This window comes from Diachasmimorpha longicaudata, chromosome 15 (assembly GCF_034640455.1).
Source record: "Diachasmimorpha longicaudata isolate KC_UGA_2023 chromosome 15, iyDiaLong2, whole genome shotgun sequence".
In the NCBI taxonomy this organism is placed as follows: domain Eukaryota; kingdom Metazoa; phylum Arthropoda; class Insecta; order Hymenoptera; family Braconidae; genus Diachasmimorpha; species Diachasmimorpha longicaudata.
Window position 1 is genome coordinate 2,696,700 of NC_087239.1, and position 24,212 is coordinate 2,720,911.

The 24,212-nt window shown below is 39.0% G+C and overlaps 4 protein-coding genes across 6 annotated transcripts in view; 2 read left to right on the top strand and 2 right to left on the bottom strand.

Annotated features, from left to right (window-relative positions):
* Positions 1-24,212, bottom strand: part of LOC135169869 (uncharacterized) — a 74,284-nt gene that overhangs the window by 8,418 nt on the left and 41,654 nt on the right. The window contains exons 2-3 of one of the 3 annotated variants that reach the window (XR_010300260.1): positions 23,557-23,901; positions 23,143-23,334 (exon numbers count right to left, since the gene is read on the bottom strand). The exons of 1 other annotated variant lie outside the window; for it this stretch is intronic. The gene's annotated coding sequence lies outside the window, so the exon portion shown is untranslated. Of the gene's footprint in view, positions 1-23,142; positions 23,335-23,556; positions 23,923-24,212 lie in introns of those variants that run through there. One more of the 3 variants, XR_010300259.1, reaches the window with a different exon arrangement.
* The window catches only part of LOC135169795 (uncharacterized), a 57,613-nt gene continuing 41,428 nt past the window's right edge, over positions 8,028-24,212 (bottom strand). Inside the window, exon 2 of the mRNA XM_064135093.1 lies at positions 8,028-8,330. Coding sequence (XP_063991163.1) covers positions 8,028-8,330 — 303 coding nt within the window. The remainder of the gene's footprint in view (positions 8,331-24,212) is intronic.
* LOC135169591 (uncharacterized) lies at positions 13,371-16,325 on the top strand. The gene is made up of 7 exons (XM_064134718.1): positions 13,371-13,408; positions 13,465-13,573; positions 13,676-13,819; positions 14,084-14,282; positions 14,648-14,839; positions 14,940-15,121; positions 15,202-16,325. The coding sequence occupies exons 1-7, from the start codon at positions 13,371-13,373 to the stop codon at positions 15,205-15,207; spliced, it is 870 nt and encodes a 289-aa protein (XP_063990788.1). The 3' UTR covers positions 15,208-16,325.
* Positions 16,846-19,922, top strand: LOC135169412 (zinc finger MYM-type protein 1-like). The gene is made up of 2 exons (XM_064134378.1): positions 16,846-18,029; positions 18,136-19,922. The coding sequence occupies exons 1-2, from the start codon at positions 17,084-17,086 to the stop codon at positions 18,579-18,581; spliced, it is 1,392 nt and encodes a 463-aa protein (XP_063990448.1). The 5' UTR covers positions 16,846-17,083; the 3' UTR covers positions 18,582-19,922.

Here is a 24,212-nt window from a genome sequence, read left to right on the forward strand (position 1 = left end):
ACGCACTCTTCAGGATGCATCACTTCTTTAATTAAATCATCAAATCCTTTCTCTCATTATTCACTCGTCGACATACTTGATCGTACCACAAACTATCACAAATAAATTAATAACCTCGATCCATATTTACAATTGATCAGCTCCCCGCTTACAATTGTTCAGTCAATACACGATAAAATCTAACGGTCGCAATCGCCTCAGCGATGTCCAAAATAAAATAAATATTTGTCACACAAATCAAAATATTCGTCAACCCCAATATGAAATTGAACAGTCGCAGTCGCCTCACCGACGTCCAAAATAAAATCAATATCAGTCACACCAATTAAAAAGAATAGTCATAGACTGTACAATCGAACACCGAAATACATTACAAACAGACTGAGAAATTCGGGCTCACTGATACACAATAACATTCAAGACCGAGTAAGGAATTTGGGGATCATCCGGCGATAAATGGAATTGTCTCGAGGGACAAACACACAGCCGTGACCTTCAATGGTCCTTACGCAACGAAACACAAATCCGCTCGAGCGTCGTTGCATGCGACAAATCCACTTCCCGCGGTAATGTATTATACCAATTCCCCGACTGATAGATATCATAAATTCCCGACAATTTTTAAATGCCCGACATGAGAGAAACGCAGCTAAATACCAGCCGAAACGAGAGTTCCGTAGTCCCACTAGGGTCAATAATTAACATTAACACTTGGACAAAATAATTTAAGTTAATGACAAAATTAATATAAATGCCGCGGTTGGCTAAATCTCAAACTCTCCACCGAGCCGGGGAGAAGCCCACGGCGAATTGCACTCCTTCACTAACGGCCTCACAATGCCTGATGCAAAGCGTCCCAAGAATTCAAAGTTAAAAATCCAAAATTGGGTGAACACGAATCACCAGTAAAAAAAAAATACGAGCACTTTCCACGCTCACCGTCTTCTCCGCTCAACTCCGAAGCTCCAGGATAACCAGGGGAGGATTAGCCGTCCAATGATCCGCGTGGCCTTTCAGCTTCCACAATTTAGACGCGATGACAGACACACAATTTTCCTGCCATACTCACGGTCGTCCAAACTGGAAGTGCTCCGTCCCCGTGCTTTCCCACAGATGACGAGTCGTTATCAATCTTAGCCGGCTCCCTATTGGTCGGTTCTCTTCATCGGTAGCAACCGATATCCTAATTGGGTCCCTCAACTCGGACCTCTAACCCTGACCGACGGAGAATCCAAATCCGTTCTCCATGAGATGCAAGGGACCTGCATATCCCATCGCTCCAGGCAGCTAGCGACTCACACACATCCTGAGGGATTTTCCCGAGAACTTGCCCGTAATTCCGGGACCTCTCGCCCCATTCCAGGAGTCCCAAAGATGGTCGCTTGACCCCTCTTCCGTTCTGAGACCCCCCACTACCACGGTAGAGTCCAGAACGTTACACCCGTCAGCTGGCCACATCCTCCCAACGGCTGTCCCAAGACAGAAGCGCGGCAACTTCGCCCCAATTTCAATCTCCGGGGCCCACTGCAAGCGCCGTCCTCCCGGCCTCTATCCTCCCAAAAGGTCTCCCGAGCCACCAACTCCTCTCCAACGGTGGACGGCGACGGGATGTCGACGGGGGGGGGGCGGGAATACAACAAAAAGTCCAAAAATTAATAAATAAAAAACATCACCGGATACTCTCGTCCCGCCTGGTGACTTCCCGCCTGGTGACTTCCCGCCTGGACGACATAATTCCACCGTTGAACGGTCGAACCAAAATTTCAAAAAAAAAATAACACGTTACAAAACATAATGATGGGGATCACTGGGGATTACATTGGTACGAAACCTCCAGTTTTCAGGAGTCGATTGTTTCAAACCTAACAACAAATAGCCATGAGCTGCCGAAGTTGCATTAAAATAAGTTTCTTGCAGAAATTTTGGATCTTCTGGATATATTTGGCGAGCCAAATGGGCAATTTGTGCACGATCTCTGGGATTTTTAAATACGACGATGTAATTTGTATTCAATGAAATATCTCTCTGTCCTTTTCCTTGGTGGAATAAATTTTGAGATAGAAACATTACACTGAGATTTTTATGATGACTTCCTTTTGTAAATAAATCAACTATTGCACCATTCGAGGATTCCCTCATCAAATCGTCCACGACAACCAATTTTGGCTTATTATCATCAAAATCTCCAGATCTTGGTAGGCCTTCACGAAATTCGACAAAAGTATTATCATAATCTGAATATCCGTTCTGCCACTCAGCGTAATAAAAGATCACTTTTTCAATTTGTGTATCGCACATTTGCTTAATTTCCTTCAAAAAACTTTTAACAAAAAATGTTTTTCCACAACCCGTGGGACCACAAATCATTGCAGTAAAGGGATGTTTCCACCTCGTGTCCATATTGCCTTCTGATTAATTATGCCTAAAATCTCATGATTTTATACAATTTTACGATATCTGAAAATAGGGATTTGAAAAAGCTAGAGGGGGCGTGACGTAATGCACCTGTATTGGGGTCAAGTGGGCTTGCCTATGGCTAGGGCAAGGACAAGGCGCGTAGGCGGGGGCAGGTAAAAAAGGTGAAGAAGTGCAGTAGCCCCCCTGTGGCGCTAATAGTAAAATCCCTGACTTTTCCCAATATAGACCGAATTTTCTCGCACTAGCTGCAGTCGTCTAATGGACATTCACAATGTCGGACCCAAACGATTTAGCGGGGCCCAGTGATCATTCCGAAGAAAATACTACACCTCCACAGAGAGATTTTGATTGGATAAATAATTTTGATCTTGAGTTATTCCGTGATTTTGCCATTGAAAATAATTTTGATGGAGATTTATTCGAAAATTTCAATTCTGAGCTCTTTGATATTCAATGTGGTGGTGATGAAAATGTGGTGAGTGACCCTAAGGCTTTGGAAGCTATTGAAGAGTTTAATCTAGATTTACTAGATCAACTGAATGGTAAGTATCCGGCTTCATACCGTTTATAATACCGAGAAAAAATTTTAGGCATATTTTTTTATTGAAAAATACTAAACTCGATTTCAGATCAGCAAAATGGCCGCGAAGAAGAGATTGAAAATCTATTGCCGGCCTTAAGGACAATACGACGATCACGTCAGAGACTTCCACGTTTCAAACTCGACACACATGTGATGGAGTTTGCAATCAACCCTTTACCTGAAAGTCGTGACCCTGCCGACTGGGTTGAAGAAGCTTTTCGTGATGTCTATAATAAAATTATTGAGGCTGGAGGACGTAGTATGAATCGAATGTGCCTTACATTCAATTTTGCAAATATGCAAAGTGACAATGCCTGGATAAGTCCACGTGCGATCAAAGGATATGAGTTTCAAGATCTATGGAATCTTGTCAGCTCTATCGCGCAGAGCGCAAACGGTTTCGGATGTGCCGATACGTTTTGGATCAAACTTCACGTGGCTGAAGCCCCGGTAGGTCAAGGTTTTCTTGAAAACGACATGAAAAGAGGGCTTAGTAGAAAATGTATCCTTCATATTTCGAATGAAGATAGCTTGTGCCTAGCCCGATCACTTGTTGTGGCCAAAGCACATGCAGAAAAATTGAAAACCAGAGCGGATAAGGGCAAGATCCACGAGGTATGGCAGGCCATCCGGCAATGCAGGGGAAGAATGCAACGTGAGGAGGCCAAAAGACTAACTCAAAGGGCAGGAGTCATTGCTCCTGACGAGGGCTGTGGTCTACAGGAAGTTGCTCAATATCAGCGATACTTGGCTGAAGAAGGATGCGTTATCAAGGTTTATTCCCTCATGAGAAACGGAAAAGATCGCCCTATACTCTACGATGGTACACCTGAATTGATTAGCAGAAAGATGGCCGTCCTATATACCTTACCGATTGTGTATTATCCAGAAGAGAACCACTACGAGCCAATCCAAAATTTACCTTCATTCTTTGGCGTGAAGTATTATTGCGAGCATTGTAACAAACCTTACACTACGCAACGACATGTTTGTGATAAGACTTGTGATAGGTGTTTGAAGAATCCTCCGTGCGACTCTACGATTGTTGATAAAATAGTGTGTGACGATTGTAATCGAGAATTTCACGGTCAATTGTGCTTCGATCAACATAAGAAGCCAGGATCTTTCAGCGGAAATAACTCCACCGTCTGTGGCTACATAAAATTGTGTGGACAATGTAATACGAAAATTGATCATCGCAAAACTCAGAATCATGTATGTCATAAATATTATTGCAACGTATGTCAAAAGGACGAAGATATTTCTCATCTCTGCTATATGCCCACCTTAAAGAGCAAGAAAAAATTGACTTTGAAACGCGTGGCGTTTTTTTTCTACGACTTTGAAACCAGACAGGATGAGCTTCTGCAAGGAACTTCTGACGTTAACGTACACGTTCCTAATCTTTGTGTTCCACAAACTGTGTGTGATCGTTGTGCAGATATGAACGACGATGAGATTGTGAACGCCAACGATAATCAAGGAAATCCATGTGGCGTTTGTAAACATCGGGAAAATGTTTTCGATGGTGAGGATCCTGTGCGAGGATTTGTTGATTACATCACGTCGATGGGTAAGACGTACAAAAAAGTAGTTTGCATTGCACATAACGCTAAAGGCTATGATTCACAATTCGTTTTGAGAGACGTCATGAAACGCATTAACAGCCAAATTAAAGCAATAATTAACGGATCAAACATTATCTTGATGGATTTTGGGGATAATAAATTTATAGATAGGTTAAATTATTTTCACATGGCTCTTGCAAGTTTGCCTAAAGCTTTTGGATTGGGGAATATAGCGAAAGGCTATTTTCCACATTTTTTCAATACAAAAGACAATCAAAACTACGTAGGGCCTATACCTGATAGAAAATATTACGGTGCTGACACTATGGGTGTACAAGATCGTGAAAAATTCTTATCGTGGTATAATGACCGCGTCAAAGAAAATTATGAATTTGATTTTCGTAAAGAAATTCTTCATTATTGCAGACTTGATGTTACAATTTTGAGACGAGCCTGTATTGAATTTCGAAAACTGATTATGAATGCTGGAAATGTCTGTCGTTTTACAAAGTGTGTAACGATTACTTCTACATGCATGCGTATTTTTCAAACAAATTTCTTAAAAGACAAGCAGATAGGCATTATACCGCAGGGAGGATATCGGTTAGGGAAAGCGCAGTCGAAAATCGCAATTGAATGGCTCTTGTGGCGCGAACATTGCGAGAATCATCGAATAATACATGCCGGACAAACTCGTGAGCACAGAACATCATCAGGCCTGCGTCTAGATGGTTTTTGGGAGGATACCGCGAATAATAATAAGAAATATGCATATCAGTTCCACGGATGTTATTGGCACGGATGCCCACGGTGTTTCAAATTCAATAGAGATGAAGAGTTAAGTCACAAGGATACACTAGAGAGTCGATATGAGAGAACAGGGGCGATTACACGGGAATTGCGACACTCGGGTTATGAAGTCGTTAAAATGTGGGAATTGCGATTTTATTCGTGAAAAAAAGACAGGTCGTGCGTTGGCGAATTTTGTAGAAAACGTTGATCAGCAGATGTTTATAGCCCTGGATCCACGCGATGCATTTTTTGCGGGACGAACAGGAAATACCGTAACACATTATGATGTAAAAGATAATGAAAAAATTCGCTATGTTGACGTTTGTTCGTTATACCCATACGTTTTAAACACAGGGATTTTCCCGATTGGACATCCCACTGTCCATGTGGGGCGTGATTGCCAGCTTATATGTCCAAATAACAATATTTCGCGGATAGAAGGTCTTGTAAATTGTCGCGTTTTACCCCCTCGTCAATTATTTCACCCTGTTTTACCAGTAAAAGCCCATGGAAAGTTACTGTTCCCTCTCTGTCGATCATGCTGCGATGATCTTGTACAAGACAATTGCCCCCATGATGATCCCGCTGATCGCGAATTTTTGGGAACTTGGGTCGCTCCAGAACTTCGTAAAGCCGTAGAAATGGGGTATAAAATATTAGAAATCAGTGAGCTTTGGGAGTATAAGAGAACTACGCGTTATAATCCTGTGACGCGAACAGGCGGATTATTTGCCGGATACATTAACACTTTTTTGAAAATAAAACAAGAGGCTTCGGATTGGCCTGCTGAGTGTGTAGATGATGAATCAAAGAATAGATATATTGCTGAATATGAGGCGCGAGAAGGTATAAAACTTGACAAAGATAAAAGATTCAAAAGAATGCCGGATTAAGAGCAGTAGCAAAACTTTGTTCAAACTGTCTCTGGGGTAAATTTGGGGAGAGGGAGAACTTGACAAAAAAAGCTATTATTCGAACACATGAGGAATTTGCAAATATAATGTTTAATCCTGAAATTGAAGTAACAGGACGTGTTCCTGTCGATAACGACACTCTCTTCATGTCCTGGAAACATTTAAACGAAGCCGCGGAAATGTCCACTAAGGCTAATGTCGTTATTGCGGCTTATACAACCGCTCACGCGCGTCTAAAGTTATATTCTTATCTAGAAAAACAACAAGAACGTGTTTTATATTATGATACAGATTCGGTCATTTACGTTAGCGATGGATCAAATGAATTACCGCTAGGGAATTTTCTAGGGGATTTGACCGACGAAGTAGAGGGCTACGGAGAAGGAAGTTTCATTACTTCTTTTGTCTCTGGGGGGCCTAAATTTTACACTTATCGCGTAAAAAAACCGGACGGCAGTATCGCGGAAGTTAGTAAAATAAAAGGGGTTAGACTGTATTATGAATCGCGTAAACAAATTCATTACGACTCGATTCGCGCGCTCGTTGTCGACAAAGCAGATCCCTACCAGATCGACTATCATGGTATTCGGCGGACAGTGTATCATGACGTCATCACGAAACCTGAGAGTAAGATCGTACGTGCGACAGGCCCAAAACGGCGGCTTAATGGTTTTGCGACTCTGCCCTATGGTTTCAAAAAACCGCGATTTAACCGCTGCTAGTTGGCGCGCACTGTTTTTTTTTAAATTAAGTATTTTATCAATTTAGATTGATTGCAGTAGTTTTGTATAATATTGTTATGCACTAAAAACGTTTGTAGGCTTTCATTATTTAATAATTAAATAAACAATTTAATGAGTATGGGCTATCCCGCCACTCGATTAATATTTTATTGTAGCCTCGAATAGTTATTATCATTGGATAGGGAATCGTTAGTAGATGATAAATAACCAAATTCCATATTTTTAAGTTTATTTGTTCACTAGATATTCATTATTTTAAAAATGGGCCCTACAGTGTTTACATTTGCGCAGAGCCTCCTGGTGTCAGGAGGCGGCCCTACGTTTTTACCGACACTGTAGAATTCTGGGAATCTACGTTTCTGGGAGAGGTTACCGATTCTCCGGGGGCGCCACCGTCAGTTTTGACAGACGGGTTTTTAGCCGTTCGTATTTCGAATTGAAATACGAAGTTTCAAAAACCCGCGGCCCGCGAAAATGAAAATTAGCTGTAAGAAAAATATATGTTATAGAAAGAAAAATAAATAAATAAATAAATAAAAATTAAAAAGTCTTCCGTTAAATTTTTCCCCGCCCAATTCTTATATAATAATAATTAAAAAAAAAAAGAACTAAACATTAAAAAAAAAAGGAACACAAATATTTATTTTTAGAAAATTATTTATTAAAAAACTTAGAAGTAAATTACATTATTTCTAATTTATATATTTTTTTCTTTTTTTTCTCTTTTTTTGATTCTTATTTTAAACTTAAAACTAAGGGAAGGGATAATACAAAACGGACAAAGGAATCCAAAAATTTATTTAAAAATTTATTTATTTAAAAAAAACTTACAACTAAAATACAAATTTTTTAATATTGAAATTGAATGAACAAATTTTTTTTTTTCATTTGTTTTCCCTAAGTCTCTGTTGTAATTTAAAACTAAGGGAATTAAATGAAGAAGAAAATATTTGTTTTAAAAAATTTTATTTTAAAAAAACCTTAATTCTATATTATAATTTTTTTTTATTTATTTTTTCAACTTAAAATTAAATGGAAAGGGGGGGGGGAGTGGCCTCAGTCCCACTGCTCCAAGTCCCAATTCTCCTGGATCAGGTCGGGCTGGGTGGGCTCGTCCCCGAAGAGGACCCTGAGCGCCCAGGCATCCTCCACGTCGTACAGGGCGAGCAGGTGCTACAAGGGCGACAGGGGGTGCATGTGCGAGCACCTGCTCGCCCTCGGCTTCCAGGCCACGCGCCTCGCGCCTCAGAGCGCGGATCCACCGCGCTCTCGGGGTGTCCGGGCCGACACCTCCCTCCCAGCGAGCTCCGGCCTGCAACAAAAAAGAAAAAATACATCAATATGAAATAATTATAGGAAAATAAGGAGGGGAAGGGGTGTATTTTACATACTCTCACTTCGAGCGTCCGTTCTCGACTGACTCGAGATCTCCTAGGGCGGTTGCCTCCTAGTCTGAATATCTCAGCGGCGATAGGTCATTCCGTTACCCTATCCCACCTATCAACTCGACGGGATCACGGAGGGACCAGACTTTAAACACTGGTACTACATTTTACCCTAGGCTACCCCGACATGGCCTATAGAGTCGCCCATCTGGAATCCCAGTACGTCGGGCCATTTTCCCCTAAACACAGCTGGGCGAGCTCTACTACGGCGAAAGTCTAGTAACGTCCTCCAGACTATCGAGTGCACGGTTTCACCCAACCGTACGCCTCTATGTCTTTCATTGGTTCGTGGTTCTCTATTCTTTCATCTCGGGTTTATTCAACCACTGTTAGATGTCTCCTCTCATATGATTATTCATTGAGATATCTCTTTAAGGGGATTTCAACCCGTAACGAGAAAATCTCGTTACAAATGATCCATGCTGAGCATCTTCACCCTCGCGTTCCAGGATTAAATTGATGACTGATGGAGTGCTGGGAATGATCTCGATCGATGAATCCAATTCCATCATGGTCTCAGGGATGATATCCTTCGATGTGTGGTCCTTGGATCGATTTTTTTCTGATTCGCGAGCTCTAAATTGTCTTTGTTTTTCCTTAGCTAGTTCGCGACGTTTTTCGCGGGCGATAAAGTCGGCCTTCTTTTTTTCCGCGAGTTTTAAACGTTTTTCGGCAGCCTGTATTTTTTTCAGATCCTTTTTCTTATCAATATAATTCACTTGATTGAACACATCAAGGTTTTTTTTCTAGCATATTAATCCACAACTTTTTTTCCTCTATACTCACTTGCACGATTTCACTTTTTTTTTTATTATTGACTTTCAGGATTTTAGAGTCACGTTGAGTGCTACCGGGTGATTTATGGCCCAATCGTCTGGTTGAGTTTTTCGCCTTCTTTTCAACCATTTGAAGGTCAGAGTCAATATTTATGACAGGACCTGTCTTGGAAATCTCATGTCGTTGGAGTTTCACTTTTTTCACTATTTTTTCAATTGATTTTTTCTCATCACTGTTATATTTCACTACACGATCACTAATTATCTTAATTCCATTTTTATTGGCGTTGTTTCCACAATATTTAGATTTTTTAGGTTTAAAAGTTCCAGGCTGATAACCTGATTGATAACTGGATTTTGGAGATGAGTTCACTTGACTTGATGTCATTTTGACGTAAAAAACGCAAATGCAGTAAAATGATCTCACTGGGGTCCTTGATGCATCCCTAGTTTAGAGGAGGGGCTAAGTTTTCCACACTTTTTGAAAATTTGGCTTTGGTGGGAGGTGCTTTGAATAGCTGATGAGGAAGGGTGCTCGAGTTTTCCTTTTTGTTGCCCCCCACTTGTTTTGCATTTGTTGGCTATTGAAAGGAAAGGTCAATGACTGGTCCATTTCCTTTCTTGTGGACCAATGTCTCCTCCCCCGCAGGCTGATAATACTCTTCCTCACACACCCTAAAAAAGTGGTACCAATAGAGTTTTTCCCCCACGCCTGCTTTGCATAATCTTGTGTGTTCTATGCAGTTGAAAAAACCATTTGACTTCGACATTTTATATAATAAAACATCACTATTATGCACAATTGCTTTGGTAACCACGGCCAAAGTTTTTGCATTTTTCGCATATTTCCTTTCATTTAATAAATTCGCGATTGCAATGCTTCTCAAGGATGGAGGATTATATCTCATTTGAAAATTCGATTCGATTTCTTTATTAGATTCTGCAGGTTCTTCATTGTAACATACTTTAAAAGTCGTACACATGTCTATGCCCTCATCTTGAGAGTGTAATTTATCCCTGCGATATCTGATATGGATTTTATTCCATATTTCACTGAGAAATTTATATTTACATACGCAAGAAGGATCAACAAGGAAATCTTCCACTTCGCATTCCAATCCTGACCCTATCGCGATTTTCCGCGCTTTTGCTGGAATACACATGTCATCACTATCTTCACTCTCTAGGTAATCATCATCTGTATATTTATCAACACATACGCGTACTCTTTTCTGGCGAAATTGAGGCTTTTGTCGTCCCTCATACGATTTGCGATCCGCGAGATATTTTTTAAGGGACTCTAAAGGGTAACTTTCAAAGTTTTTAGACATTTTTACTATTGCAATGTCTTTTAACGAATGACAACAAACGCGTCACTCGATTTAACAAAAAAAAATCGGTATAGGAAGGTTCCATGGTAAGAGTGGGGGTACCGCGCAACATATAAAAACCGCGAAAGTGGGGCGCATGTGTGACGCCGCCGCCGCAGAACTCCCTGCGGTGGGGGATAATGTTTGACGGTTATAGGTCTGTCATGTGCTTAGTGGGGATTCTGTCCCCTCCACTCTCATACGTAGCGCTATAAAACGCGGGTGCTCGCGGTGGATTTTATTCAGTCGTCCCGATTTCATCCATTCATTTTTTCAACATGGAAAGTACCAAACAAAAGGGATTCAGTGATGCTGAACAGCATGTGGTATTGTCTCAAGTTATATCTTTGAATAGATCAGAGACAAAACAAATTCGTGTCGGCTTAAAAGTTACGTGTTTCGGTCAATTCGTCCCGGTTGTGCAATTTATGGGCGTACGCCCAAAACGCGCCATATTGTCAATGACACGAGAAGAATGGACCCTTTTTTTCAACGATTTGGATGCCGTAACCGACTACTTTGACCCTGAAAAGTTTCACCCAAAGATCAACCACAATGTATCTGCAAAGGAATTTGGGACCATAAACGTGAAATTCCACCGTAGTTTTGAAAACCCCTGCGTGACCTTTGTTCGTAATGATGATGAAAATCAGACTCCCATAATGATGATGAGGCAGAGCATCATTACATTGAAAACCAAGGCTGCATGGATTAATCAGTGGCTGGATTTCTTGGAGACATTGCCTCTCAAGGAATATAAGGAATCGATAGTACGATCAATTGCAGGCGTTGCTATGAATTATATGGAATACAATAGAATGCCTGCCACGGAGGATCTTTATCATCGCATACGCGTAAATTTCGAGGAAATTTATCTCATGGCTCGCGATGATCTTCGACGTTCAATACCCCACGAAAATCTTGGATATTTGTACCAATTATTTGGAGAATTATTCCATAATTGTTTTAATTATTTGGATAAATTCGCGGGAGGGGCTTACAGAATGCCCTCATATTGAAAAAACCATACACATATGATTTGTAAAATGTATCCTACGATTTTTATGAAATATAAAAAAGATAAAATTTAAACCCTGTGTTGAATTATTTATGAAAAAACCCTCAACATCTTTTCAGGTATAAAAAAAAAGACGGAAGGCAAAATACATTTTTGATCTTTAAATAAAAAAAACCTTTTGAAAGGAAACAACATGCAATAAAAGAAAGAGAGAGAAAAACTAAGTCAAAAAAAAAGGAGACATCGTTGAGAATTTTTCCAACGGTCTTCCATAGAAAGAGAAAATTTATTGCCCTAAAAACCTGTAAAAAAAAAACATCCATTTACTGCGCCATTCATGCCAGGGCATTGCGCAATCCTGCATCTAAAAAAAAATAATGGGCCAGTTTCCCTTAACACGCGAACGACATTCCATTGCATAACAATGGGATGGTTTTAAGTGTTTTGGGACCTGCTCGCATTCCTTCGCCACCCGCCCACCACCCACTTTCTGTCGAACAATGACATTTTTTGGGGACCCTCACCCCAGGGGGCCCTAGAGCGGCGACGTCCTCCTCAAAGGACAATGGGGAAAACGCGTTCGGTCACGTCTGGAAAAAGGGGGGAAGGGGGACGATTCCTGGAATAAATTCGCCAATCGTGCCCACTTACTACTTATTTTAAAATCGATTTTTTAGTTTATCGCGGTTTTCTCGGCTCCTATGGCTCCTAGAGCAAAAAGGGCTCGGATATGAAATTACACCGTTTTTCTTCCATATTTTTGAAAATATAATAGCTAAGGCAATTTGGCCGGCGCCATTGGATTCTCAAGACGATTTCCGATTGTTCTAGGGGTCCGGGAATATTCTAAAATCGAATTTCTTGGTTTATCGCGATTTTCTCGGCTCCTATGGCTCCTAGAGCAAAAAGGGCCCGGATATGGAATTACACCGTTTTTCTTCCATATCTTTGGAAATATAATAGCTAGGGCCATTTGGCCGGCGCCATTGGATTCTCGAGACGATTTCCGATTTTTCTAGGGTGCCGGGAATTTTCTAAAACTAGGCGGAACGCGCGCTTCGCGCGCGATAGCTAGTTTGCATGGTTTTGGTACCGATATTTTATCCTTCAATTCATGTTTCTTTATTTAACTATTTCCTTTATTTTGTCAACTATCCACTAACAGAAATCTATCTCTAAATTTCGCGTAGACCAGCTTGTGATCGATACCGAATTATCGTTTTATCACAATACAAAATTCTCATGTACTCATGTCTTTCGTTGCGCAGTAATTTATGCAGAAATTCTAGGTGATCACAAGTTCCATTACTACAAAATTTTGAACTATCGGGTAAGTTTTTTATTTATTATGATAATATAAAGTAAGTCCAATAATCCTTTGCTATACATTTACTCAAGTATCAATTTTGTCAAGATATTATTCAAATGCTCGGTTTTTTTCGTCTTTATTATATTCTTTCGCATTTTCCATCCGAATATTTTGACTCAATTTTTTGTTCGTTCTTTGCTGAAACGATAGTCGATATCATACAGTAAAGTGTTCCAATAGTCTCCATATTGTTTTTTTTTTGTTCCACATGTATTATTTTTAAAAATAAATCAATCAGCTCTAGACTTTCTTCTTTTTCATCTGTCATTTATCGACGTTAAAGACGATACACTTTGCTCACAGCAATCCAATTGAGTCTACAATTCAATTACATTTAATTGATAATCTTCTATTACCACACTGATAATTCAATCATGTCCGATCTCTCCACCCCCTCCTGCTCCAACTCACTGCCAGGAGTAGATATTGCGGTTCCCAATACAGAGATTCAAATTAATCGCCCTGCAGATGCTCAAGTCGACGAGACTCCAGCCGATTCCAATCTCTTTTTGGATTCCGAACTTCTGACGTCTTCCGACTATTTGCAGAGCATTTCTCCATTCACTACAAAATTAGTGTAAGTGTTATCACTTCGTTTAATCCTTTTGTTCCTTCATTCTCTTTTTTCCATTTTCTTTTTCTCTTCTGTGAGATTATTGGGGTCGTTCATCTCGTGAAGGCATCTGAGATTGTCACCTGCAAAAATGGTACTTTTAAGGCTGTATGCACTTTTTTTGTGCATAATAATGATGGCGAAGTAGTCCAATGTGTAATGTGGGGTGACACAATTGACGAGTTTTTGGATAAACTGTTCATTCAACACGTGAGTTATTGTTATCTCATTCTGTCTGCTCCTTATCCTGTCATTTTCCATTCATCGTCAATATTAATTATTCAATTCACCCCATTCAGATTGATTCAGGGACATCATTTTTTCTTGTTAATTTGTTCTCTTTTAATTTTTTCTTCATTTTCATTTTTAATTCAATCATCAAGCTTATATTTCCCTTGTCATTATTCTATATGTTTCACTTATAGTTTCAACCGTCATCATTTTTAATTTATTTACATTTTTCTTCTTTTTCAGGTCGCTTACATCGATCGTGCCTTTCCCAAGCAAGTCTCGGGTCGCTTCAACTCAGGAACTACTCCGTTTGAATTGGTCATCCAGTCAAATACAGTCATTAATGATTTGGGCAAATTGAAAACTCTTCCACCTTCTCAGTCCAATATCGCTCCTGAAGTTGTTCCTTTAATTGGACTTTCAAAGTATAAGAAAATTGTTGGTATGTTTATTTCTTTGGTATCCCTCTATCTTCAGTTGCATCCAATTCATATATCACTCAGTTCTATCATTATCCATAGAACTTAGATGGAATTTCAATGATATAATTTTTTTGCCAATTCTCAATCTAAAAAACTACAGTTTTTTCTCCAATTTCAATTAAAAAATTACTCTTGTTTTTTCTTCCAAAAAAAAAAAATCAGTAAAACTCAGTAAAATAAGCTCTATACATCAACCAATGCCTTGATCTGCCTTCTCGTTATTGGAAATATCTATCAGTAGCCCTGATATTCCTAGATATTTCTCATTATTTCGTGTGACCAATCTCAATTTTTCGTATGCTTATTTCGTTCTTTTTTTTCCCAGCTGTCAAAGGTTTTGTTAAAACTCCGTGGACTGTGATTGCGAAACAGACTGACAGCACCAATACTTGCTTCGGTTCCATCGCAGCTGACAAATTCTTCATGGATGTAAAAATATCTGAGTATCCTCTTGATTATGTTTGTGAATTTTCCAAAGGGCAACATGTTCAATGCGTCGGATCCGTCATCAGAACTTGTAATTTTTCTTAACAAAATAATTTTGTGCCGTTCTATTACATTCTACTTTCCCATCATCACATTCTACTGATAATTTTTACTATTTCTTATGTTTCCAGTTAGCTCGTTCTTTTTTTGCGTCCAAGGACCTGTTTGTATCACTTTGGTCGATGATCAAGTGGCGTCACTCAAGGACTTACTGGTATGTAAGCCACTTATTGTTGCCAGAGATAAAACTGATGCTGCCGGACCCTCCAAGAAATTGAAGAGAAATGAATTGCGAAAGAAATTCCTGAAAAAAGTATTTTTTGGATCCAACAATTTTCTGCCTGTCTCATATTTCTCCTTTTACAGAGCTCAACACGTTTCTTTCTTTTTCAGGATTGAAATATTCAATGGAGATCTTCCTATTCTTATAGGAAGGTTCAAGCTAAGATACGGTTGTCGTTCAGGGTGTAATTCTACGTGAGGAAATACTGCGAGGGAGGACTTGACAAGTCTCTGATTGTCGAGATCTCGCAGATGAGTTTTGCAGCCATCTGGAATATTTGCATTATTATCACGTAGTATGCCCTCTTTGCAGAGGCTTGAGAGCCCTGAGGGGAAGTACAGTTTGATTTTATCATTCAATTGAGCACACCAGTTGTATTTACTTTTGACGTTCGGTTGAGAAGAGAGAAACAGAAGTTCATGGAAACAAATTTTAGGTAGCCTGTTATCATCCATTTTGATTAACTTAGATAGCCAGTTGAGACTTCTCTTGATGACCTCGTACTCGGTTGGGGTGGCCCCAACTTCGAGACGTATCGCATAGTCGGGGAAGTGTTTCGGCAAGTTCAGGAGTTTTCTATAATAGAAGGTTTGCAATTTATTTATTTCGTCTAGATGTCTTAGGCCCCGTGCTTCCGCTCTGTAAAAAAGAACACTTGAAGCAAACGCTGCGAAGAAATGTTCTTACGTGGACCACGAATCAGAGCGAGGCCGATACAGAATGTTGAGAATTGATCTAATAGCAGCATGTGTAGCAGCCTTGGCTTTATTCAGTTGTGGAGTAAAAAGGCCAGATTTGTAAAAAATACAGCCCAAATAGCAGAACTCATCAACAATCTCTAGGGTCTCACCCTTACAAGTGAATTTCAAGTTCTTCGGAGTTCTACCCTTATGCATAATTAATATTTTCAATTTTGATTTATTCATTTTTAAGCAGTGATGTTTGAAATAAGAAGCAGTGGCGTAGCTACCTAGGGGCTAGGCGGGGCAGTGCCCCGGGGCCCTCAAGCTCAGGGGGCCCTCGAATCCTTACCAGAAATCTCGATCGAACTGAACATTTGGAAATTTCTCCCATTTTCAAAATAAATATGACAGGTTGCAACCCCACTTCAATCATGACAACTCAGTTGGGAGAAATTCAAAAGTTTTGCCTAGGGAATTCCTCTAAATTCTTTCTGTAGGTTGGCAGTGTTGTCAATTTGACAGAGAGTGATATGTGCGTTTTATTATTCATCGATGTGGGGGGGCTCCGTTTGTACTTTTTCAATTGTACAAATGATGAACAGTAGAGAGAATTTTCAAACGTTGAGAGCCCCGGTGTGCAGGGATCCAACTGTCGAGACAAAAATGTGGCTGTACATGTGGACCCAGCGCCCATGTACAGCTTACCTTTTTGTCTCGACAGTTGGATCCCTGCACACCGGGGCTCTCAACGTTTGAAAATTCTCTCTACTGTTCATCATTTGTACAATTGAAAAAGTACAAACGGAGCCCCCCCCATCGATGTGCGTTTTATTGTGAATTCGAGTTAAGATTTTTTTTTCGAGAACGGTTAAAAAATTAATGCTGTATCAGGAGTAAGTAAGCTAATGTCAATAAACTTTTTTGTACTGGTCAATATAGTGGTTCAATTTTATTTGATTTTACCACTCATATTGATGTCCGTCAAGTCAATAAATCATGTCAAATCTATAGATTTCGGCTACAGCTCATTGTATAATGCGAAATATCGTGAAAAAATGCAAGTAACCTGCAGTAGGTACATTAATTCAAGTCAGCGGCCAGGAGATCGTTCATGGTCTCCACCGTTAAATGTGGTAACACTAACGGTGATAATTGTTTTTCCGGGGATTCTTCAACGACACTTGTAGCGTATCATTATGTTTCTCTTTCCTTTTATTTTACTTTTAACGTCGTCAGTGACCAGTGAGTACCTACCTACTCCAGCACAATCGAATATTGTATTGTTTAAATAAATTAGAAAACTAAAATTATGGATGAAAAGAAGAAACCCAGTGGTGCATTTAAACGTAAACAACGTCAAGAAAAAGAAGAAAGTAAACAAAAATTGCCCAAAATTGACAAGTTTTTTAGTCAGCCTTCTGCAAGTACATCTGGCCAAAATATTTCTATTGATAGTGACTCAAATAATGTGGTAACTGCAGTGTTGGTGGAGAAGCCTACTGAAGAAGATTCGACAATTATTGCAGTTGGAGATACCTCCGCCGCCGATCATGTGAACCTGGATGATGTTTGCATGACACACATAAGAGCGGAGGGTTTGGAGGAACCACAGACCTCTACATTTTTCGAAAATGTGTACGACAAATCTTCTTATGACTTGGGAAACTTCACGAACAAAATATTAAGTGATAACGAAAAACGTCAAATTCTTGATATCGGGCCTTTACAGCCTTCAGGACCTTTTCCAACAGACATCAACCAGAACAATAGGTGTTTTTCAAAATCGTACTACGTTTCGTGTTCTAAATATGGGCCAGTTAATCGTTTTTGGTTATGTTATTCCAAAACACTAGACGCTGCCTATTGTCAACCCTGCTGGTTATTTGCTTCACAGAGGAATAATGTTTGGTGTGTGGGAATTCGAGATTGGAAGCATTTAGCAGAAAGAATTAAACAACACAGTTGTTCGAGTAGCCATTCGGAAGCATGTGCTGTGTATGAATTGTGGAAAAAAAACGATACTAATACTATAGACAAGGAACTTGAAAATGAAATTCGCAAAGAAGCTTCATTTTGGAAAATGGTTCTTCAAAGGTTATTCGATATCATACTTACCCTAGCAAAGAGTTATTTGGCTTTGAGAGGACATCAAGAAGACTTAAGTCAGGAAGGATACCACGGAAATTATCTGTCCTTTGTAGAGCTTGTCGCCCGATATGATCACATTTTGCGGCAAGTTTTGGATATGCCCAAAGGTAATAATAATTATTTCTAAGTTTTTTTTATCTTTTTATTTTGTTTATAATTAGTAACTGTTTAATATCAGGACTTTTTTGAAATTGTGTTTTTTTATGTTTTTAGGATCTACAAGATATCTGAGTGCAACAATTCAAAATGAAATGATTGAAAGCTTAGGGACCAAACTCGAAACCCATCTACTAGAACCAATTAGAGCGTCACCGTTTTTTGCCATCATAATCGATACGACACAGGACATATCGAAGGTAGATCAGCTAAGCATTGTTGTGAGGTATGCAGTAATAACCAGATCGGAAAATGGACAGCCAATTGATATAGAAGCAAAGGAAGTGTTTCTAGGCTTTTATGCAGCCATCAAACATGGCGCAGTAGATTTAGTCAACCAAGTGAAAACAGTATTTATCGACAAAAATATTGATTTAAAAAAATGTGTGGGGCAAGGCTATGATGGAGCCAGTGTGATGAGTGGTGTGTATAATGGTGTACAAAAACATATCAAGGATATTCAGCCTAACGCAGAGTACGTACATTGTGCCACTCATAATTGAAATTTGGTCATAAATGATGCCGTTAGCAGTTGTGTGGAAATACAGATTTTTTTCGCAACATTGCAAGATTTGTATAACTTTTTCGGAAACAGCATCAAACGTTGGGATCTACTGTCAAAATTCACTGGCGAATCGGGGACCACTCTAAAAAAACTAAATCCGACTAGATGGTGCAGTAGGGTCAATACGATATCTGCAATAGAACTTCGTTATTTTGATATTATCAAAGCATTAACAGAAATAGTTCTAAAGAGTCCTAATAAAGATGAGCGTAGTGAAGCAGAGAGTATTAAAACGAAAATGCTAAATTTCGAGGTCGTGTTGCTTTGCGAATTCATGCACAGTGTATTGAACGACATCAATTATGCATCCAAAACTTTACAAAAATGCGACATCAATTTGGGCGAGGCGAGTAAAGTTTTAGCAGAGATCAAAGCAAAGTTGCAAATTTATAGGAATGATTTCGAATTATTCAAGTGCAAAGCCAGTGAAACTGCAAGAAAATATGGTATTGTTACCCATTTTCAAGAAAAAAGGCAAAGAAAAGTTAAAAAACATTTTGATGAATTAGCTGCTGATCACCGATTTCCAAACCGAGAAAAAATATTTAAAATTGAGATTTTCAATAATGTACTAGACACAATAATATCTCAATTAGATACACGTTTTATTAGTATGAGTGCAGTCTGTCATATATTCGATTTTCTAACACCAACATTTTTATCACATGTTGATGAAGCAACTTTATTACAAAAGTGTGACGAATTCCAAAGAAAATATTCAGATATAATAGGCCCTAGTTTTTCACTTCAATTTATTAATATTCACCACCTAGTTTTACCTAAACTAACTCAAGCATGGACTGTTCACCAATTATGTAAGGAAATAATGAGCAAATATGGAGTGCTAGAATGTGACCTAACGGAAGTATTTACAGCACTGTTATTATTTTTTACAATTCCTGTCACTTCTGCAGCAGCTGAAAGGTCATTTAGCAAATTAAAAATAATAAAAAATTATTTAAGAAATAATATGGGCCAAACTCGACTCCGACATTTATCACTAATAGCAATTCAAAACAAAACCGCATCAAGCCTGGATTTGAACGAAGTCATTGATACTTTTTCGAAAACTAAAGCTAGGAAAAAATTGTAAATATAATTGTTATTTAGTCAATTGGTATGCCCGACCAATATAAGGGTTTATGTAATAAACCCTTGAATCTTCTCTATTTCGTTTTATTAGCCAAACCTACACCAAGTATTAATTGTAATTTATGTTGTTACTGTTTAATATTTTTATTACCTGCCCTGCAGTGCACAAAAAAGAGCTTAAGTAGCTTAGGATATTTAAAGTATTTGTATATTTCATATTTTTATTTGATAAAACCTAATCAGTTTACATAGCAGGGGGCCCCATTTTTTAATTTGCCCCGGGGCCCTTGGTTACTTAGCTACGCCACTGATAAGAAGATGTGATTCTTATCTTTTTTCTCAAGTCCCGGGGGTTGTCAGCGAAAATAACCAGGTCATCTGCATAGGCAACGCAGATAACTTCGTTTTTGTGGTCGATTGAGAGACCTCGGGTGTTATTATCTCGCATATACTGCTCAAAGTCGGCAATGAAGAGGGAGAAAAGGAGGGGACTAAGGATCTCTCCTTGAAGAACGCCTTCCGTAACGTCAACTGGCCGGGAAAGCCCGAATTTGGTACGAACAGAAAGTTTAGCGCGTTCGTAGAGGCTTTTACAAATGTTGGTAAATTTATTACTTAGGCCAGTTTCCCTGAGCTTATTCCATAATAGGTCATGAGACACCGAATCAAAAGCTCGTTGAAAATCAATTAATACAGCAAAAACTTTCGTACCAGGGTGGTTCAGGTGGATCTGGCTTAAGGAAGTAAGAACAAATATATTGTTAAGACAACCTCTCTCCTTCCTGAACCCATTTTGGAATCCCGGGATTTTCTTATTCTTCTCAGCCCACCTAGTCAGTAAGGTTTTTTGAATTTTACTTCATTCGATCGGCCATTTTTACACATATCGATCTCTTTTGCGACGTTTTTTACAGAGGCTATTAGGTTTTGATTCAATTCATCAACGTCTGCCGTCTCAAAATGGTTTAAGCCCGGGCTATATAATATTTGCTCGAAGTAGCTGTGTTTCAAGGAGGCATTCCACTTGTATTTATCGTATCTATATGTAGCTATATCGTATTTAATTGTAGCATAATCGGGAAATGGTCTGAGCGAGTCGGGAAGTCCATTACTTGAAAGCCTTTGATAACATTGAGAAAAAAACCATTACATAAACCATAATCGATCGTACTGAGGGATAACTTTTCTTTCTTATTTTTATTTTTCCTATGATAAATGAAATTACCCGGCATGTCCCCTGGGAATCTCCCATTTACAATGATCAGATTGGATTCTATTGTAAATTCGAATAGCCTCCTACCTCTCGTATCCTGAGTCTGATCTAACATATCACGGTCGTGAGGAATATCGTCTGCTTCGGTAAACAAACTCCTCTCGAGGCAGTTAGAATTGTCGTCCCTAGAATTCAGATCAACCATGATAAAAGAGGGAGAGAGAGGACTCCGTGATTGTGCAAGCTCCAAGGCACTTTTCAGGGATGACACGGACGTTTCAATTTTATTTTCGTGGGAGAAATAGCATAAAAGGACATTAAATACAAGATTAGGACTGATTACTTCCACCGCAAGAATTTCAAATTCGTTGTACAAGATTTGATACTTATAATAGTTTTTGTTCAGCGCCAGGAGAAGTCTTCCGGAGGGGTGACCCATTTTGTTGTTTTCTCTCGCAAGATGGTAGATAAGTTGATAATCGGACAGCCAAGCAGGCGGATGGTTCAGCGGAGTTTTCAGCCAGGTTTCGCTGAGACCCAGTATATCTGAGTTTTTTATGTGTGGAGGCAGCTCCCAAATATTGTTTTTGAATCCATGAATATTCCAGGCAATAATGCGGATATCAGTGTTCACGTTCACCTGTGTGTGCGAAGGACCAGGCTCCTGCTGTAGAGAGTACATGAGCTCTGATTCAATTCCCCTCTCTTTTCGTTGCTATTTCCGCAGAGACCCTGATTTCGATGAATTTACAGTGCTACGAGTGCGAGGAATCACCCAGTTTTGTTGGCTCCGTGACGTCTGTTGAGTGAGAGAGGTTGACATAGAGGCTGGTTTACCTCTACGTGAGGGTTTTGCCTTAGCGAGCTTTGCTTTGTTTATAATGGGCGAAGATACTACGCTAGAGTTTGCATGTGTTGGTGTGCTAGGATCAGATGGTGAACCAGCAGACACAGTGTCTGTTCCTCTCGTGACAATTTGTATATATTGACGTATTTCAGGGTCATCACAATCTTCCAGAAGAGAGGCTAGCTGTTTGGCACTCGCGGATTTTTCGCCGATTAAAAGTTCATTGCTCTTGATTTTCGTTTGTGTGCCCATTTTCCTCAACTCAAACCGAATTTTTAACAGTTATTTGTTGAATTGTCTTTCATCCATGGTTAAGTCATTATCAATGGCAAAATTCAATTCTCTCAGTTTATCTGTACATTTGAAACATTCTTTTTTCCAGCGTGGAGCCAGTAGCTTCACAAGAATAGGCCTGCATATGTTTTGGAAGGGTTTGCCGAGACGAAACGCTGACACAATGCATACCTCGGGTACATTGACCCCGGCATTATTGATTATTCCAGTCGCTAACTCAAGACAGTTTGACTTGTTCTCACTATTTTCAGGCACTTTGTACAGGATAATGTTGCAAGCACGATTATCTCGTTCGAGTTTAGCCAGTTTCGAAGCGTTGGCTTTTGAGCGTTTATTCGTTGTCGATTGATCGGACTCCAGAGCTTTCTGGTCTTTTTTCAACGTTCTCACTTCTGCAATCATCACTGCTTGATTACTTTTGATGTCTTTGACATCCCCTTTCAGATCTGCCAAGGCTTTAGCAATGTCATCCAGGTTGGACTTCACTGAAGGCATGATAAAGTTACTAAATAATTGTTAAATGCACTTAAAACACTGGTATACAAGGCCGAGCTGGATTTTAGTTTTGTGTGGATAATGTGTCGACTAACGAGGACGTTTGTTGATTAGAGGTCTGTTGACTGGCGCAGACGGGGTAGAGAGCCGGAGCATCAACAAAACACGTCTGTCCCGTCTGACTGCCGACTCGAGACTCCGCTTGAGCTTTCATTAATTTTCTTGTCTAGCAAAAATCTAAGATTATTGTCAACACGCACAGCTAGAAATGAGATGAATTCTGGATTCAACCCAATTCAATTTTTCATCACATTTTCTACAGTTATGGATTCTGAATGTTAATTGGGTTTAATGTACACCAAAATTATCATTGTTTTTTCATCAACTGACCTAAATAAATCCAACAATAACTTTGCAAAGGATATCCTCTCAAATCTCCATGGAATTTGAATTTTTATAACTCCTCCCGCTGGTACAATTACTTATCGATCTTCTTGATATTTCGTTACCCAAGTTATTGATTTACTAAATTGTTATTCCAATCAATGACATCTCATCAATCTTTCATTTTCATAATTCTTTATTTCTTATTTTTAATTATACATTTGATTTTTTTTTCCAACCCTTTGACCCTTTCAGTATGTCGTTTGCAATTCAGAATTCCCATCTGTCGTAGAAGACTAATAATATTTTGTTCTCATGATTATTCGCTTGGATCTTCGTCTGCGTACGCCAACTCTCCCCTTTCGTCTGAAAATTACAAAATTATATGCAAGAATAAGTATCCAAAATTTTCAATTGCTATTTTCATATGATTTCAATCAAAAATCATTCTTGTCTTTTTCTATAACTTCTTTTGAAGAGTGACATTAAACTTTTTTTTATGCATTTAAATCATTTTCAGAGTTTTATATCATTTAGATTTACAGTCCACCAATTTTCCATAATTGACCAATTTATTGTTTCATTTACCTGTTTCTTTTTGTTTTTTTCGCGGCATTGTCATGAGAACCATTTCCTATTCTATTCGATGCATTTGCAATGCAATATTTCTGTTCACAGGTCTCTCTCTATCCATAATCCTCCGCTCACAAACCAAGCGATTATTCCCATTCGGCAAACGACTCCAAAACCAGATTTCCTCCTCAAAATTATGATCTGTATCGACGATCTGAGCACGATAAACTATCTTGTCTTCCATTTTTCTGGTTTTCTCTGCTCTCCTCGAATTGTCTTTTGATATCTACTTCCTTCTTTTTTTTTCATTACAAACAATTTAAAAGAGGAAGAAGAACTGTCAGACCTCGTCCGAAGGAACTGAAAAAAAGACGTTTGCATCTGAAAATGAACTCATCTTTTGATTTTTGTTTTTTTACAATTTGGTTTAGAATTGGTGTGAATTAAACTATGTTAATATTGTATTTATTAATTCTGGTATTTATGTATATCAATTTTGTTGTTTATTTGCAGGGTTCCAGGATGAAAGAAACGTACTCGGATTACTATTAGTAATATATTGTTTGAGTGATTTTAAATTACAGACAGAAAAAGGATATATGAAGTTGTAGGTTATGAGAAAAACTATCACACAGTCGGTAAGGTAGACACCCGGAGAGAGGTTATGTTCT